Source organism: Mastigoproctus giganteus, chromosome 4 (genome assembly GCF_048544385.1).
Source record: "Mastigoproctus giganteus isolate SK-2022 chromosome 4, ASM4854438v1, whole genome shotgun sequence".
Taxonomy (NCBI): domain Eukaryota; kingdom Metazoa; phylum Arthropoda; class Arachnida; order Uropygi; family Thelyphonidae; genus Mastigoproctus; species Mastigoproctus giganteus.
The window spans coordinates 74,704,836-74,720,703 of record NC_143578.1 but is presented as its reverse complement, the minus strand read 5'-3'; the positions used below and the strand labels follow the sequence as shown (position 1 = coordinate 74,720,703).

The window sequence follows — 15,868 nt, the reverse complement described above, 5'->3', positions numbered from 1 at the left end:
ATATCCTGCTTTAACTGAATGGGGAAAAGGACTGTTAAAGGTGAGAATAACTGATTGGGTTGGAGTGAGAATCCACCTTTCTTCATCATTATCCTCCTAACATGTATCACTTGTTGCTCTTAGCTCACGTAGTAACTCTTCCTCTGAAACAGTCAAAAGTTTCCATTCAGTAATAACACCTTTCAATGTATTCAGGGAATTATGTGGGGTAATTTCAACTGGTAGTCCCACAAAGGAGTCTGTTTGTTTTCAGCAATTTCTCAGATCGGAAGATTTAGTGCAGTTTCTACTAAGAGATCACCTGATTGTGAGCGTTTTTATCATTTTTTGTGATCCAACCATGGACACTCAATAGTCTTCTGGACTAAGAATGGTGATAGTTTTCCAACAGGTTGTGTTGTTAAGGGATGTATAACCAAAAAGAAAGGCTGAGAGGCATTGATTTTCATTCTCTTAGCCTGAGACATGTTCAGTTGTGAGACATCAAATTTATTGGAGTTAACTTTCTCCAGTCTTGTGTTAGTTTGGTCCATTTTAAACTCTTTTAGTCCTGAGTGGTGTCTTTTCACCAAAGTCCGGCCCCACCATGGGGAGGCAGGAGTAGTGCCACCAAGTGAGTAAAATAGAAGGTTAGTAAATAGTAAAATTAAGAAAGGTTACTTTCCTTTCTGGAAACTTCTTCCTTATGCTTAAAGAAAGAAAACTCTTATTATATATTATAACAACGGAAGAAAAACATCTGAACTCAAAGAGAAAAGTTAGTTAGTTAGTTATTTGGTTTTTAGGAGCATTAGCAACTAAGGCCATATTGCTCCGGGATATGCGGTGGTCATTCCCTGACCTTTCCGCATCCTCCATATTTGGTGGTGACGGGCTCGAACCCCGTTCTAATCAAGAAGCGTGTGCTATGCACTGCTGCTCCTTCCCACATGGCTACGGAGGCGCCTCAAAGAGAAAAGCTTATCTCTCTAATGCAATTGCAGTAGAAATCACAGGGAATATCGCTTGGTCTCAAGATTTGCTTGGCACCCAGGGCCTGTGTTGCATGTGGATGGGTCCACCATGGTGAATTTTCAATAGAGGATAGTCCTGTGGATTGAGTTTTTTTTTATGAAATTTTAAATTGTACATAAATACTTCAAAATATTAATGACCTTATTATCTAACATATAAGTAAAATTGACAAAAATCATTCAGAATTTTTTTTTAAAAAATGCAAAAAAAAAAAAAAAAAAGTTGTAAAAAAAATTTCTAAATAAGAACTGTGCTTACTTTTTTGATTCAAAACTATCATTTATTTATTCAATCTGATTCAACTGGTTTTATCAAATTCTGGATCTGAATTCCACAAATTCTTTTCAGCCTTAATAAGCCCAAATCACACATTTGAGGTCAACAGGAACAATCTCCTCCTCCTTTCATTTTCAAAGCTATTTCCATGCTGCAGTCTATTATAAACTGTGCCTACAATTAGTTGGAATAACAGATAAGCAGCATCTAATGCAAAAGTTCAAGAGAATTTGCTACTTTACAGATATTGTTTTAAGGGACTTTCAAAATGCAGATCTAAGCACACCACCGAGAGCTCACAAAGAAAATATATAGATCTATTCTATGTAAGTACCACTGAGAAGTTTACCCAACGTTAAATTTCTACCTTATTCTTCCTAAGCCAGGAGGATTCTTCTATCATTTCTATCACTAGTGAAACGCCAAAACCAGCATTCAATTTGCACTGAACCGAACTTGCATTCAATGTAAATAAGTCTTTTAACCTCAGAAAGGGTTAAAAGTATTTTAACCTTTTCTGAGGTAAGTGACTTGACAAAAATCTTAGTGCCTGCACAACTGGCACATTTAAAAAAACTCTAAACATGCAAAATTACAGGAAAGATAAATTGGAAAAAGAGAATACTGGCAGGCCAAAAACTAAGATTTTCTTTTCTATTTTTTGTTAAAAAATCTGTGGTATTATAAAATTTCAAGATAATAATCATAAAGATTCAATTACTGGATCTCAAACTGCTGAATTATTATTTTCTTAAATTTACTTCTTCACAATCATTGAGGATGCTAAAAATCTATGTTACCATTATCAAATTATAATAGGTAAATATACTAAAAAATATTCAAAAATGTATACATCTGATGAAATTATTATTTATCACCTATACCTGTCTAGTAATTTTAGAAGTTTATATATCAACCAAAACTTTTAGTTTTATATAAATATTACTTACTGGTCCAGCATGTGTGTCATGTGGTGCAAGTTTCTTTGGTTTCTCTTCTTTGCTATCACCATCATTTCCATTTTCTTCTGAAGGTTCTCTGTGATGAGCTACAGCCCTTGTCATAGCCATGTTTTCAAGATCAAAACTTTCTTGATCACTCCACTTGCGACGGGGAACATGTGGTACACTAGGTTCACCTTCCATACCAAAAATCATAGAATGTTTATGTCCACCAGCTGAAAAGGGAGGAGGGTACTGCGATGGAAGCATAGAATGAGGTAAAAAGGTTTCCTGGCTGTGCCACTGTCGCCTCATTGGTGGGAGAATATTACTATGTGATAAACTACCTGGCAGTGACAGTCTGTCATGGGATCTTGCAAGATATTTATCATGTCCATTAACAATTGATGGTAAGTTATCTATACTTTGAGACAGCCGGTTTCTTAAAACTGCTGAAGAATTAATCTTCATAGACAGTCCTGGTTCTACACAATCCCTAAAAGTAACATCATCAATAGAGCCATGACAAGTGCGAAGTGCAGTCAGTCTTTTTTGAAGGGCAGGCACAGGTGGAGAATAACTTCGTGTTCTAGACACTGGTCTGAAAAATATAAATTTATTCCATCTGTATTTCAAACTAAGTTTCATAAATTCTTATCATATGATATTTGAAATATCTTTTAATCATCCAAAATATGGATAACTGCCAAATTTTAGAACCTGAAATGAGTAAAGCATTTTGCATGTGGAAATATAGATCTAGTTTTTTCTGCTAGGATGAGGTTCTGTAACCTTACTTCTAAATTACTATTAGTTAATTCATGCTGTTGTTGTTGTTTGGTTTTTAGGAGCATTAGCAACTAAGGCCATATTGCTCCGGGATATGCGGTGGTCATTCCCTGACCTTTCCGCATCCTCCGTATTTGGTGGTCACGGGCTCGAACCCCGGTCTAATCAAGAAGCGTGTGCTACGCACTGCTGCTCCTTCCCACCTGGCTATGGAGGTGCCTGTTAATTCATGCAAGTACAAGTAGAACTCTTTTTACAACAGGGTTAGGTTCTAGCAAAGCAGGGTCATAAAACAAGACCAAATTATAATGTAATTGAATGAGATAGGTTCCAAAATTCCCAAAATTTTCCCAAGTATGTACTAACATTTCTGTTCTTTATAATTAAATATAGGTAGTTCTTGACTTTATGAGTTAATTTGTTCCTAGCACATGCTCGTAAAGCGAAAACTTGTAAAGCGGGAATTTATTTCCCATAGACAATGTTAAAAATAGGGGTTAAGTTCTCAACAATTAAATTAGTTAGCTAATTAGTTTATGTTTAAACAATGATTGTTTTATGGAAAGAAATGAAAATGTAGCCTGTAAAATCGAGCAAATTATATCAAATCGAGCAAGTTAAAGAATGTTTGAAGAAACATTCTTTAACATTTGTAAGTCATATCATCATTGACTAATGCACACTGGTTGATCACTCATTATTGGCTCGGCACTCGTTGGTTTGTTGCACAAGGATTCATCTTCTTCAAAAATGATTCAAGAGGTGTTTGTTTCCAAGATAACCTTCTCTTTTCTTTATAAATTTCAATAGCATGCATAAGCATTTTTTAACGGAACACACAAATTGCAACTAACACAATTTGCGGAGTAACAAGTTTATGATGCTTTAAAAAAAAAAAAAAAAAAAAAAAAAAAAAGAGGAATGAAGAGTAGATTCTGAAAATTTGTTTTTTATACGATTGAAGATTTCGGAAAAGGGGAAACACATTTCACCATAACAACGTAAAAAAACCACACAATTCTAGCTATCGGGGGTATTTTCACAAATGCAACATCAAATTTACTACCTGTTTATAATTAGATAACACTAACAGAAAAGCCCAATAAACTGGAAAGTGCAAATTGTTTTCTGGTCGTGACCTCCAGAAATGTGCTTTAGAAAAATATCATAAAGCCATTCAAAATTGGTTCTTATAACAGAACATAAATTATAATAACGATGAAAGTGTAATGCATTTTAATGATTTGAATTTGTAACTAATACAATTTATGCTATAAAAAATGACCTTTTAGAGAGTTATATAGCGAAAATTTCAATTTCCGTGGTCGTGGAACGAATTACCACAAAATAATGTGTTACTGGTTCACGTTACAATATTTTCACGATACAATGGTGTCTCTGGAACGGATTAATATCATAAAGCGGGGTACACTATTGTATAGCTACGAGCGTGGTTTGAAATGCAGTATTTATGAATGTTTAACATTATTATTATTTTTTTTTTATTTTTGCAATTACAGCACTCTCTCGATTTACCGGGATCGGATTAACTAGGACACTTCAAGATTCCAAATTTAAAAAAAAAAAAAAAAAAATTCCAGAAATCAAAATTCAAGTAATAAATAGAATAGGTATAAACAGATGTTTTTCAAGTCGTAAATAAGCGACAAGCGGCATTATAAGTCGTCATTGGGATATTAGTGTACTCCGATTGTTTCGTTATTTGTGTCAGTGATAATGAAATTTTTTTTTTTTTTTTTTTTTGTTTAGAAATCGCAAAAATGATGGGAAAACACAACTCTTTTAGTTGCACTTTCAGTTAAACAAAATTTTGAAATTATTCAAACAAAAGTTTGAAAATGGTGCATCCATTAAATCTCTAATGAACCATTATAATGTTGGTGACCAAACCATATGCAACATCGTAAAAAAAATAGGAAAGCTATAGACTCAAAATTGACATCGAAAAAAATAAAGGGAAGCATCGTATTGGACACGCGAGTAGTACGTCGTAAGTTTTTTTTTTTATCTATTGCCATATTTTTTTTTACGTAGATTGCTGAACATTTTTCGATACAGTAAGTCCCCGACTTACGCAACTACGGATTTACATAAATTTTTTTTCACTCAAAATGGTTTTTTTTTTTTTTTTTTTTTTTTTAAGGATTGCAAAATTTACAACAAAAACAAAAATAAATAAAATAAGCAATCAATAACGACGATCACAGCACACACAAATTGCACAAGTGAGATACGGAGTAACAAGCAAAAAAATAGGATAGAAGAGAAGATTCTTACAATTTATTTATGGGGTTTTTTTTTATATGACTGAACATTTCAGTGAAGGGGCAACACATTACACCATAATAACGTAAACACACACAGAATTCCAGCTATCGGTATTATTGCAATACAATAAGATCGAGTTTACTACCCATTTATAATTAGATGCACGAACAGAAAAGTCCTATAACACGGAAAGTGCAAATTGCTTTTATTGCTTTATGGTAGTGACCTCCAGAAATGTGAGCTCTCACGGGTGACAGCGCTAAATCTACCAACAAAAGGAAAGCGATCGATTTGGATCAGAAAATTAAACTAATAAGAATGTATGAAAATGGTCAAACATTAACAAGTATCGTGCTGAATTCAGATTTGTCAATAATAATATAGAAGCAATATGTTACTAGTCATTCCCGAGTTACGTAAAACTCAACAAAGTAAGAAGTCCTGGAACATATCTCTTACGTATGTTGGGAACTTCTGTAGTTTTGGATTAACTGGGAAATCGATTATCCAGGATTTGTTTTTACCATCTATCCTGGAAAATCAAGAGTCTACTGTAATGTTCATATTTTCGATTTTGTTGATACTTAAAAAAAATCCCGTAAACTCGGGAACGCATAAAGCGAGAACTGCCTGTATTTTAAACATTTAATGCACATGTTTTGTTTATACTTATACATAAAACAATTAATAAAATAAAATTAACTTAATTTGGTCCTGTGGAGTCATCGCTTGAAGTACGTATTTACTCCACTGATATTTTATGTGACAAAGGCATATTGGGGTGACATTAATGGGAGGTTCCTGGTTAAGGGTCATTGGGTTCCTTTCCCTTTTGTCAAGACCTGTAGTATTGACGTCTGACATGACTTCCTACTTCTTTCTTCCAAGACGTTATAGTAGGGCTTCAGCATCATGTTGACACCTCTTTGGATGCCATGGCTACGTTCCCAATCAGGATCATTATCACAAAGTTCATCAAATGCACTACGAATTTTGGCAAGAGCACACTGAATATTTTTGTTTTTAATGTTCTGATTGGCTCCAACTCTTCCACTCCATCTAGTGTCTCAGCCTCATATTGTTGAAGTTGCACAGTCAGTTCCTCCAATTCCTCCCTCAAAAGTGGCTCAACACGACTCTCCAGCAACTGGTCAACATCATCTGGTTCAACATTGTCAATGCCAACATCCTTAGCCATGCGAGAAACATCTTTAGCCACTTCCGAAACTGGCTCAATCTTTACCAAATCAATCACCGCTTCAGTCCACAATTTACACCAGATGGCATTCATGTATGACTGTGACACTTACTCCCAGGCAGAATCAATGTTTGTGATAGCATTCAGGACGTTATACAACATCCAGTAGTCTCTCACAGTTATATCAGACTGCACAGCCTCAACAATCCCTTTGAAATTCGTATACAAATAATATGCCTCAAAGGTTGCAATTACACCCTGGTCCAACAGTTACAAAAGTGAAGTTGTGTAGAGAGGCAAATACATAACCTCAACTTCCAAATGGCCATTGTGGATTTCTTGGAGGTTGGCTGGGTGCCCTGGGGCATTGTCCACCACCAACATGACTTTGAGAGCCAAGCCATTTGCTGCCCAAAACTGAGCAACCTCTGTACAAAAGTACAAGGTGTACCATTTGCTAAAAATTGTCCAACTCACCCACACATTTTTTGTTAGAGTGCCAAAACACAGGAAGCCGTGTCTTCACCATGCCCTTCATTACACGAGGTGTCTCTGAATGGTAACATAGGTTTGAGTTTAAATGTTCCCAATGCATTGCCATCCGGAAGCAATGTCAACCGATCTTTTGCAACCTTGAAACAAGAGGAAGACCTCTCCTCACAGGCGATGTACATCCTACTTGGCAATTTTTTTAATAAAGCCCCATTTCATTCACATTAAAAACTAAATCAGGGTGGTAGTTGCCTTCTTTTATTAAGCATTCGGAAGGATACTCTTCCGCCACTGCAATTTCATCACTAGCAGCCTCACCAGACACTTTCACATTGTGAATTTTAGAACAGTTTTTAAACCGATGAACCCACCCTTTGCTGGCTGTAAATGTTTCAGTGCTACCAGACTCTTCACATATTTCACCAAATAACGACTTCATCTTGTCCAGAATTACCAGCTGTGTAACAGGAACGTTATTTTGGTTCATATCGTCAACCCACAACACTAACAATTTCTCCATTTTTTCCATTGTCTCAATGCATGAATAAGTTGTTCTGGAGGATGACATACTTGTTATCCGCGCGTGTGCGTGCACTTTATTATATCAACGCTGTTCATAATCGTTGATACAGTAGAAGGTGCTAAACTCAACACCTTACACACATCCGACTGATACTCACCAGACTCATGTGGTGAATCGCATCCATTTTCTCCTTAATTGTTAGTGTTTTACACTCTTTTTTGGCCCCTCCTGGTACAGATACTGCCCCACGCTTAGAGCTCATGGTTACACAAAAATCATTAGTATTATTATTATTAATGAGAAATAACACTGTGTAACCTGTTAACAATTGAGGGAAAATTCACAATGAAACCAACATGGCACACTGAACATAAACTCCTGGTGTCGCTATCATTCTACCCACAATGCACCACAAAAAACAAAAGAAACGCCTAGTGTGTGTGTGTGTGTTTGGACTCGCAGGCATTGCTGCGATGTGTTACTGAGTTGCGATTTTTTTCTTATTTTCAATTTTTTTCAGGTAATATTTTGAAACAGTCGTTAATGTGAAGTCATAAAAATGGACCATCATAAAACAGGACCTACTTGTAATATGATACAATGGATAAATTATGCATGTCATAATTTACTCATTTCATTAAATCCATAAATCATATTTTGAAGTAATTTGTTTCAATTACTGAAGTTGAAATCAAAATTATTTTAATTTATTTTATTTTCATTTTACTTTGTTTCTATTGGATACCATAAACCTTTTTTTTTTTTTCTTTCTTTTTTTTTTTTTGCATTTTAGGAGTTTTTTCATTACACACATGCACGCACACACAAAACTGTAAAAATAATATGAGTAAAAATAAAGAAATGGTTACGAACATAAGTGGCTGCATACACAACATCCAGCAACGTGTTACATAACATACAATATAATACATAATATAGAGGCAATATGGAAGAAGTGTGGGAAAAAAAGTGAAGAAACAAATAAATAAACAAAGACAGAAAAAGAAAAGGAAGGAGGTGTATCTAAAAAAAAAAATTTAAATATTAAATATAATCAAAGTTATAAGCCAATAAATAATAAATTTATACCACAGCCATGCAAAAGCCAAAAAAAAGCATGAAATATCACAAATATGACAATATAAACCAACCACAAAAGAAAAATAGAAACAGGACAAACAAAGCAAGGAAAATATAATAAATATCTAGGGACCCCTGATGAAATAGGATCCAATGGTTGTCTATTATTTCTTCCTTGCTTTTGTTCGTCCTATTTCTATTTCGTGGTTGATTTATCATATTATATTTTTGATATTTCACAATTTTCTGGCCTCAGCATGGTCAGGTGGTGCCAGTCTAAATTTAGCATTTATTGGCTTATAACTTTGACTATATTTGACTTATTTTTAATATCTTAGATACATATTCCTTCTGCTCTCTCCTTTTCTGCTTCTGTCTTTATTTATTTGTTTCTTCACTCTTTTTTCTGTACTACTTATTATATTTGAGAGAGAGAGAGAGAGAGAGAGAGAGAGAGAGAGAGAGAGAGAGAGAGAGAGAGAGAGAGAGAGAGAGAGAGAGAGAGAGAGAGAGAGTGTGTGTGTGTGTGTGTGTGTGTGCGCGCGCGTTCCAAAAATTATGCAAAGGTGCAAGAGCCAATTTATGCTGCAATAACTTTTGCGCAATTCTCATGGTTAGAAATTTTGACTGCCATGGGCTTTGTAAAGTGAGTTTATGGAGCCTTGAAAATAAGTGTAAATATAATTTGTTCTTATTTTAACTTAGCTGCACAAAATTACTGTCAAAAATCAAATCAGAATTAATAATAAAAAAAATCAAAAAAAAAATCTTTACTCTTCTTTTTCTTTGTGAAATAAAATTTTCTACATCTTTTTATGTGTATCACAATTCAATTTTATCAAGTTCTGGATCGTGGATCTGAATTCCAGAGAATTGACTTTTCTGAGCCAGAATAAGATAATGGCTGACATGTGCAATCTTGTTTTCCAATTTTAAAAACATTTTTGTGCTGAAATCTATTGTAAAATGTGTCCACAACTACTTGGAGAAAAAAGGAAAAAAAAAACCCATATAAAAATAGCAGCACTTACTTAAAGATTAAGACAATTTGTACACAAACAGATATATTACTTGAAATTACCATGACAATGTAAACATATACTGAAAAAGGTGACGGTTACAATGGCAAACTGCGGGATGCAAGTTATTACTTGAAAATAGAGGGAAGACAGCAGTACATGCATCCCTAAAAATTTAAAAATAACGTTTCATAGTTCTCTCCCGATATATGTTCATAAGTAATAATATAATAGCAACTGTAACCTCACTATTCACAAGTGCAAAAGCACAGATCAGTCAAATAATATCAACCAAGAATCTGCCTTACCATGGAACACTACTCTCAAAATTGGAGTGGTGCCTCCAGTGATGTGGGTTGAAAAACTGCTAGCTTTGGGAGATACACAGACTAACAGATTAACTAGAACCACAGTCAGATGTGAAAATTGATTCTTGCATTGCTTCTATAGGAACACGTAAATACAGGGTGTTCAGGTTAGAGGTATCCAAAAATAAAACACACATATCTCAGCATCTACAAAGTGTATTAAAATAATTTTTTTTTGTTATTATACAGAGTAACTTGCCAAGTTTATAGGAAGGTTAGTAAAGTTCAACGTGGGCACCTTTTGTAGCTTGAGAGATGTCAAAATGTTACTCGAGCTCTTGCCAAGTGTTTTCAGCATCTGAGGCATTATTAGAGCAACTGCTCTTTCAAATCGTCCAAATCCCAAACTTTTCTCTGGTACACACAGTCTTTAATAAAGCCCCATTCAAAAATGTCCAATGGAGTCATATTCGGAGATCTAGGCAGCCAGGCAGTTGGGACTCCTCTTCTGATCCAATGTCAAGGAAAAGTGTTGTTCAAAAATGTGATAACATCTCAATGGAAGTGTGGTGGAGCACCATCTTACTAAAACCTGGGGGAATCTGTGGAACAGCAAAGATCTGCAGCATGTTGAGGTGTGTCCCGTCACTGTGGGCACTGTGTGTGTGTGTGTGTGTGTGTGTGTGGGGAAAAAAAATGGACCGATGATGGCACTTCTGTGTACTCCTAACTAGACATTGCCTACTGGTGACGCACCTGCAATAGTGACCTTGACAGTGTGACGAAACAAATCTTGGAGAGATTTGCTATCGACTGTGCTTTTGTTTGAGAAAATATAATCAGTGGTACTCACATTATAAGCCGTTATTTTAGACACCTCTAGCCCTGTACATGGGCTGCATTAGGGTAACTAAGAGTAAGAACATGTCCATGTATACTTGCATGTACACTAATGCTAGGAGTATTGTAAATAAATTTGAAAAATATGAAGTATATGTTACCAGCAAAGTGTGAAAAGCAGGCATTCTATACAGTGCGTTACGTTTTTTAGATAAAGTATGAAATGTCTGTTTTATTTTAATATTTTACATACTTTCCCTAGTTGCTACAAGGTAGACTGGAATGGCATTTTGAATTGCACTTAATTGCCTTTTTCATACAAAAGCACTTCAAATTTCAGCACTTGGTCTTGCAAATACACCTCACGAACCCTTGGCCACTACCCGTGGACTGAGCGGAAGGGGCTGACCAGAGAGCTATTTCGTACGTCTGCAACTCTCAGGAAGTCCTTGGGACATAAAGTGAATTGTGATCTAGCATAGAGTTCATTTAAAATTCCTTCAGCAGTTCCAAGTCAGTAAAAACCATCATCTGTCACACTCATAACCGCCAGCAGATTGCGTGAGTCACCCCGTCCCTTGTCAACGTCTGGAATAGGAACTCGCACAGTGGCCCCCAAAGGTGCAGGAGGAAATTTTTTGTCGGAATCCATTTTCATTTTTTTGGCCTGTATTTCCAGATTCAATTTAGATCGCATTTTACCTTCGACAGCATTCTCAATATTGAAGCAAAGAGTACACAAAATATTAACATCATAACCTATTTTCTCACTTCCATTGTCCTTACTCTCATGTCCACAAGTGGCATGAACATTTCGGTGACAGTTTCCGCATGTATGGGCACCACTGGTTTCCTTCAAACAGATGCAGCAGGTAGCAGAACCGGAAGCTTCTTCAGTAGATATATCTATTCATCACCACTTTTGTTTCTTCCATCGTTGACTAGAGTCTCGTCCATGTTTTGTGCAATAGACTCTTTCTCTTGGATAGGGTGATCTGTTTTTTTCTTGTATTGTTTGGACATTTTCCATCATTTTTTCCAGTTGCTCCTCAGTCCGTATGTCTTGTAAAACATCTTAGGGTAAGGAAGATGTTGTGAGACCCACTTTAGCTTTGCAGTTCTCTTAGGTGTTCTCTTAATCCCAGAATGAAATGCCCTGTTCTTCATAAGTTGCACAAAACGTAGTCCCTCACTACATCGGTCAGTTTTTTCAATGCACAGCATATTTTCAATGTCCTGATTAGCTCTTTCGACACTTCCTTGGCTTTGTGAGTGGCGAGGCTTGCCATGGACGATCTTCAAAGTCAGCCAGTACTCCTTTAGGCTTCTCACCACATTATTAGAAAATTCTCTGCCATTGTCGGATTACAGAATCGATGGTGCTCCAAACAACGTAAATATGTCCACACGGTTATATGCCACTTCTTCCACTGCCTTTGATGTCAGAGCCTTGAGAACCACAAACTTAGTGAGATGATCTTGGTATATCATTATAAACTTGTATTCCCTGTCAGGATGTGAATGAAAATCGATGAGATCGACCTGACAACGGGAATTGAACTCAGAAAAAATCATAGGCTTCACTACAACACCCTTTTTAACACCTTTTTGTTTTTTCTGGCATGGCTCACAAAGGTGAATGTAAAGTATAAAATACTCCCGGCAGTGACGTTTTAATGTTGTGAGGTGAGTCACGCGACTTTCAATGCTCGCCTCAAACAGAGAGCCAGAGTACTTCCACCATTTGCACTGCTGGCTTTGTTCGGCAGTAAGAAAAATGCGATTTCAATTTGGCCCTGCTGCACAAAAAATGGCTGAGCAAGCTACATTGTCTGGGCAGGAATCACGGCATGTTGACATGCAACAACGATTCTACTAAGATCTACCTAAAGTTTGAGCCAATGCTGCCAAAAACTGCATTTTTTTTAACCGAAACTACCTAAAGTTAGTGAACGATGTGAAAAATGCTAATATGGCTACTAAGAAGAAACCACGTGACTTTTGGCTGCTGAATCGCTATGATGTGATGGTCGTAGAAAACAAAAGTGAGTTGATTTATCCTGTTAAAGAAGGCGTCAGTGAGATCCAGTTTTACGTCACAGATTCTGAGTTATTTAATGACTTCATGAAGCTCATTTGGCCATGGAGGACGTGACAGAATGTTGAAAGAAATCTCACACAAGTACAAGAACATTACTCATCATGACATTGAGCTGTACATTCACCTTTGTGAGCCGTGCCAGAAAAAACAATGGGTGTGGTCGTAGAACAGAGTGATTGTACAGTCTATTTCTGTGATTGGGTGATTATTGTAAAAGCATTTTCTTTCTGATTGTTTTGTGTAGTCGATGAAGGGGGCTGCTTGGCTTAGGTAGGGTGTTTATCCCCACATCCTGCTGTTTTAAAATCCTGCTGTTTTAAAATCGGAAAACGAGTTCCTGATTTAAAAACAATGGCAAGTGGGGGGAAAAACCCCCTGGGCATATCAACCTAGGAGGAGGGCAGTAGGTGGGGTAAGCAGTGAGTGGCACCTGCCAATCACTGCTCTGTTCCTGTCCGTTTGTCGAAATATGGACTAGTACCCAAGATCTGGAGTTTATCCAATCTTTTTTCACACATATTTCCTGAAAATTACAATCTATACAAATGTCTATACAAAGTAGATTAAATGTGATACCATTTTTGCTTCAATAAGTGTTTCAGTATAATAAATTATGGATTGTTACTTCCAGCACACTAAAAAGGTGATCATTGTTTCATTCACATATTTAACAGAAATTATTTAAGTTTCTATTGTGTTTTGCTAAGAATGCATGAAGCCAGCTGAAATTTTATTTAACCTATGGAAACTGATTTCCTTAGCCTGATGATAACTTTGTGTGTATAAATTGTTGCATGATCCTTATTATATTTCCCTTGTCCAATGTGTTGTTTAGATCTCTTTACTACATTGCATGAGTGTGTGTGTTATGGGTGTTTAATGGCACATAAGCTACACTGGATATAGTGTGCCTTACATTGCATGAACAAAAGGAAGAAATTAACCTGAACTGTTGTGTAAATAAGGGGAAATTCAAACTTTTTTTTTTAATAATGACACTAAGCAAACTAGTGTCAACTGCAGTGGGTGTTACTGACTGTACTAGAAAGAAACATCTACACTTGGTGTCCACATATTTTTATGTCTACAGAACACAATGTAATTGTCCTTTAAACAAAAATACAATTAATAATTTATCCTTTTGTTTAAAGTTACAGTAATTATTTTTGTTTCAACTAATTCCAATTGGCAATTCTGCAATGAAAAATTATTCCCCCTTGCCCATGCTGGAGGGTGGAAAATCATTAGGAAAAAAAAAATTAAAGTTAGCACATTCAATAACAGTCAACAAATGGAGTAGCACAGGAATTCTATCCTACCTACCTTCCTTCCGCTTCTGAGCTACTAAATCCAGTGCCATCAGAACTTGTAAGAGTACGATGGTAATTTAAACAGCTTCGACTTCTGCCTCCTTGCCGAGAAGACAAAGAGGAGCGTCGTGCCTCTGCTAAAGCTCGCTGAGTGGCCATTTCTCTCTCCCAATGTTGTTTACGCATTTCTTGCAATTTCTTTCTTCTGTTGAAATGTGGATCTCTTTCTGTCATTTTTATAAAAGATTTTTGTGGTTGATTTACTCCCCACTTAGGCCGTTCATGAGACCACTCACCATCACTCTGAAAACTTCTTCGGAATGCTTTAGTTGGTTTACTATGTTGAAGTCTATTTGCTTTCCTTCCTGGTGGACTGTGAGTAGAACTTGTTGTACTAAAGAAAAATAAAAATTGGTGATATATATACAGATACAACTATAAGAGTGAATTTAAAAATCTCTTTAAACATTTAAGTGATAAAAGGTATAATCATTTTATCCCTCTGGACACTTTTATTATGCTTTGCACAATACAGCATTCATCACACCAATTATGCTTACACTAAAAATTTAACACAGCAAATCAGAAGAGAAAAATGCTTAATTAAATCTGTAAACAGTTTAACTACAATACATATGCTGATATTTTGTACATAAAACTGCCTGACTAAAGTCCATATTTAAAATAAAACAATAATAATATTTTAGGGCAGAAAGTCTCAAAACTACATAGAATTCAAACTATGACATTAATTACTATGTAGCTGAATTTTTTATACAAATAAATTTGTATATTGGCATCATTAGTTTAACATCTCATTGTGAAATTCAACTAGGTTGCAACCCTTACATCTCTGAGTACCTACTCACTGATGAGAAGCAAAATAGCTTTTAAATAGTGCTATCAGTTTCCCTAAAAAATTCAACTATGTAGTAATGATGCAAATGCATAACTAATGTCATAATAAAAAATTAATAACATAAATGAAGTAAATTCAGTGAAGTAAGCTGTTTTAAGGCAAGGAAAAAAATTACAAAATTTTAAAACTGTTTTAAATTACAGTACATTTTTCTATGTCAGTCCTATTATTTATTTTTAAAATAGGAATAAAAAAAATTTTTAAAAAAGCTGTACCTGGAAAGGAAATATCTGTTAATCTATTTTTTTTCTCTAAAAAATGATATAAACCAGCACTTAGAGCTCAGCGATTCAAGAGGTAAAGGTCAAGAATACATGCTCAAAAATCAGAAATAAAAAGTAGGCAAAAAGTTTACAGAAATAAAAAGAGAATTTTTGGTATATCAGATTCCATGCCACTGTAATTATCACAACTTGTAGCCCACTACCACTGCCAGCTTAAGCTGTCATTCAGTTTTGTTCATACTTTTATTAGTCATCATTGGCATGATCAATTTTTAATTTGGTTATCAGATAAATCTTATCTGATAACCAAATTAATTTACACATTAATAATTCAAGTTATTCAGAGCTTTTTGTTCAGAGCAGGCCAATACCAGGGCAACTAATGGTGGAGTGCCCACAATATAAAGATCAATGCAAAATAGGCTATACATGACATGTATAATGACATTTTATAGCTCTTGTAGCTTGAGACTTTTTCCCCTAAATTCATGCATGTCTAATTTACTTACTGCACCATCTCTCATCTCACAAACTGTGGATATATC

General features: G+C 35.5%; 1 protein-coding gene across 1 annotated transcript in view; it reads right to left on the bottom strand.

The window, feature by feature from the left end:
* The window catches only part of LOC150086839 (uncharacterized), a 40,215-nt gene extending 25,801 nt beyond the window's left edge, over positions 1-14,414 (bottom strand). The window contains exons 1-2 of the mRNA XM_090372293.1: positions 14,194-14,414; positions 2,241-2,832 (exon numbers count right to left, since the gene is read on the bottom strand). Coding sequence (XP_090228419.1) covers positions 2,241-2,832; positions 14,194-14,414 — 813 coding nt within the window. The remainder of the gene's footprint in view (positions 1-2,240; positions 2,833-14,193) is intronic.
* Between the last annotated feature and the right edge of the window lie 1,454 nt (positions 14,415-15,868).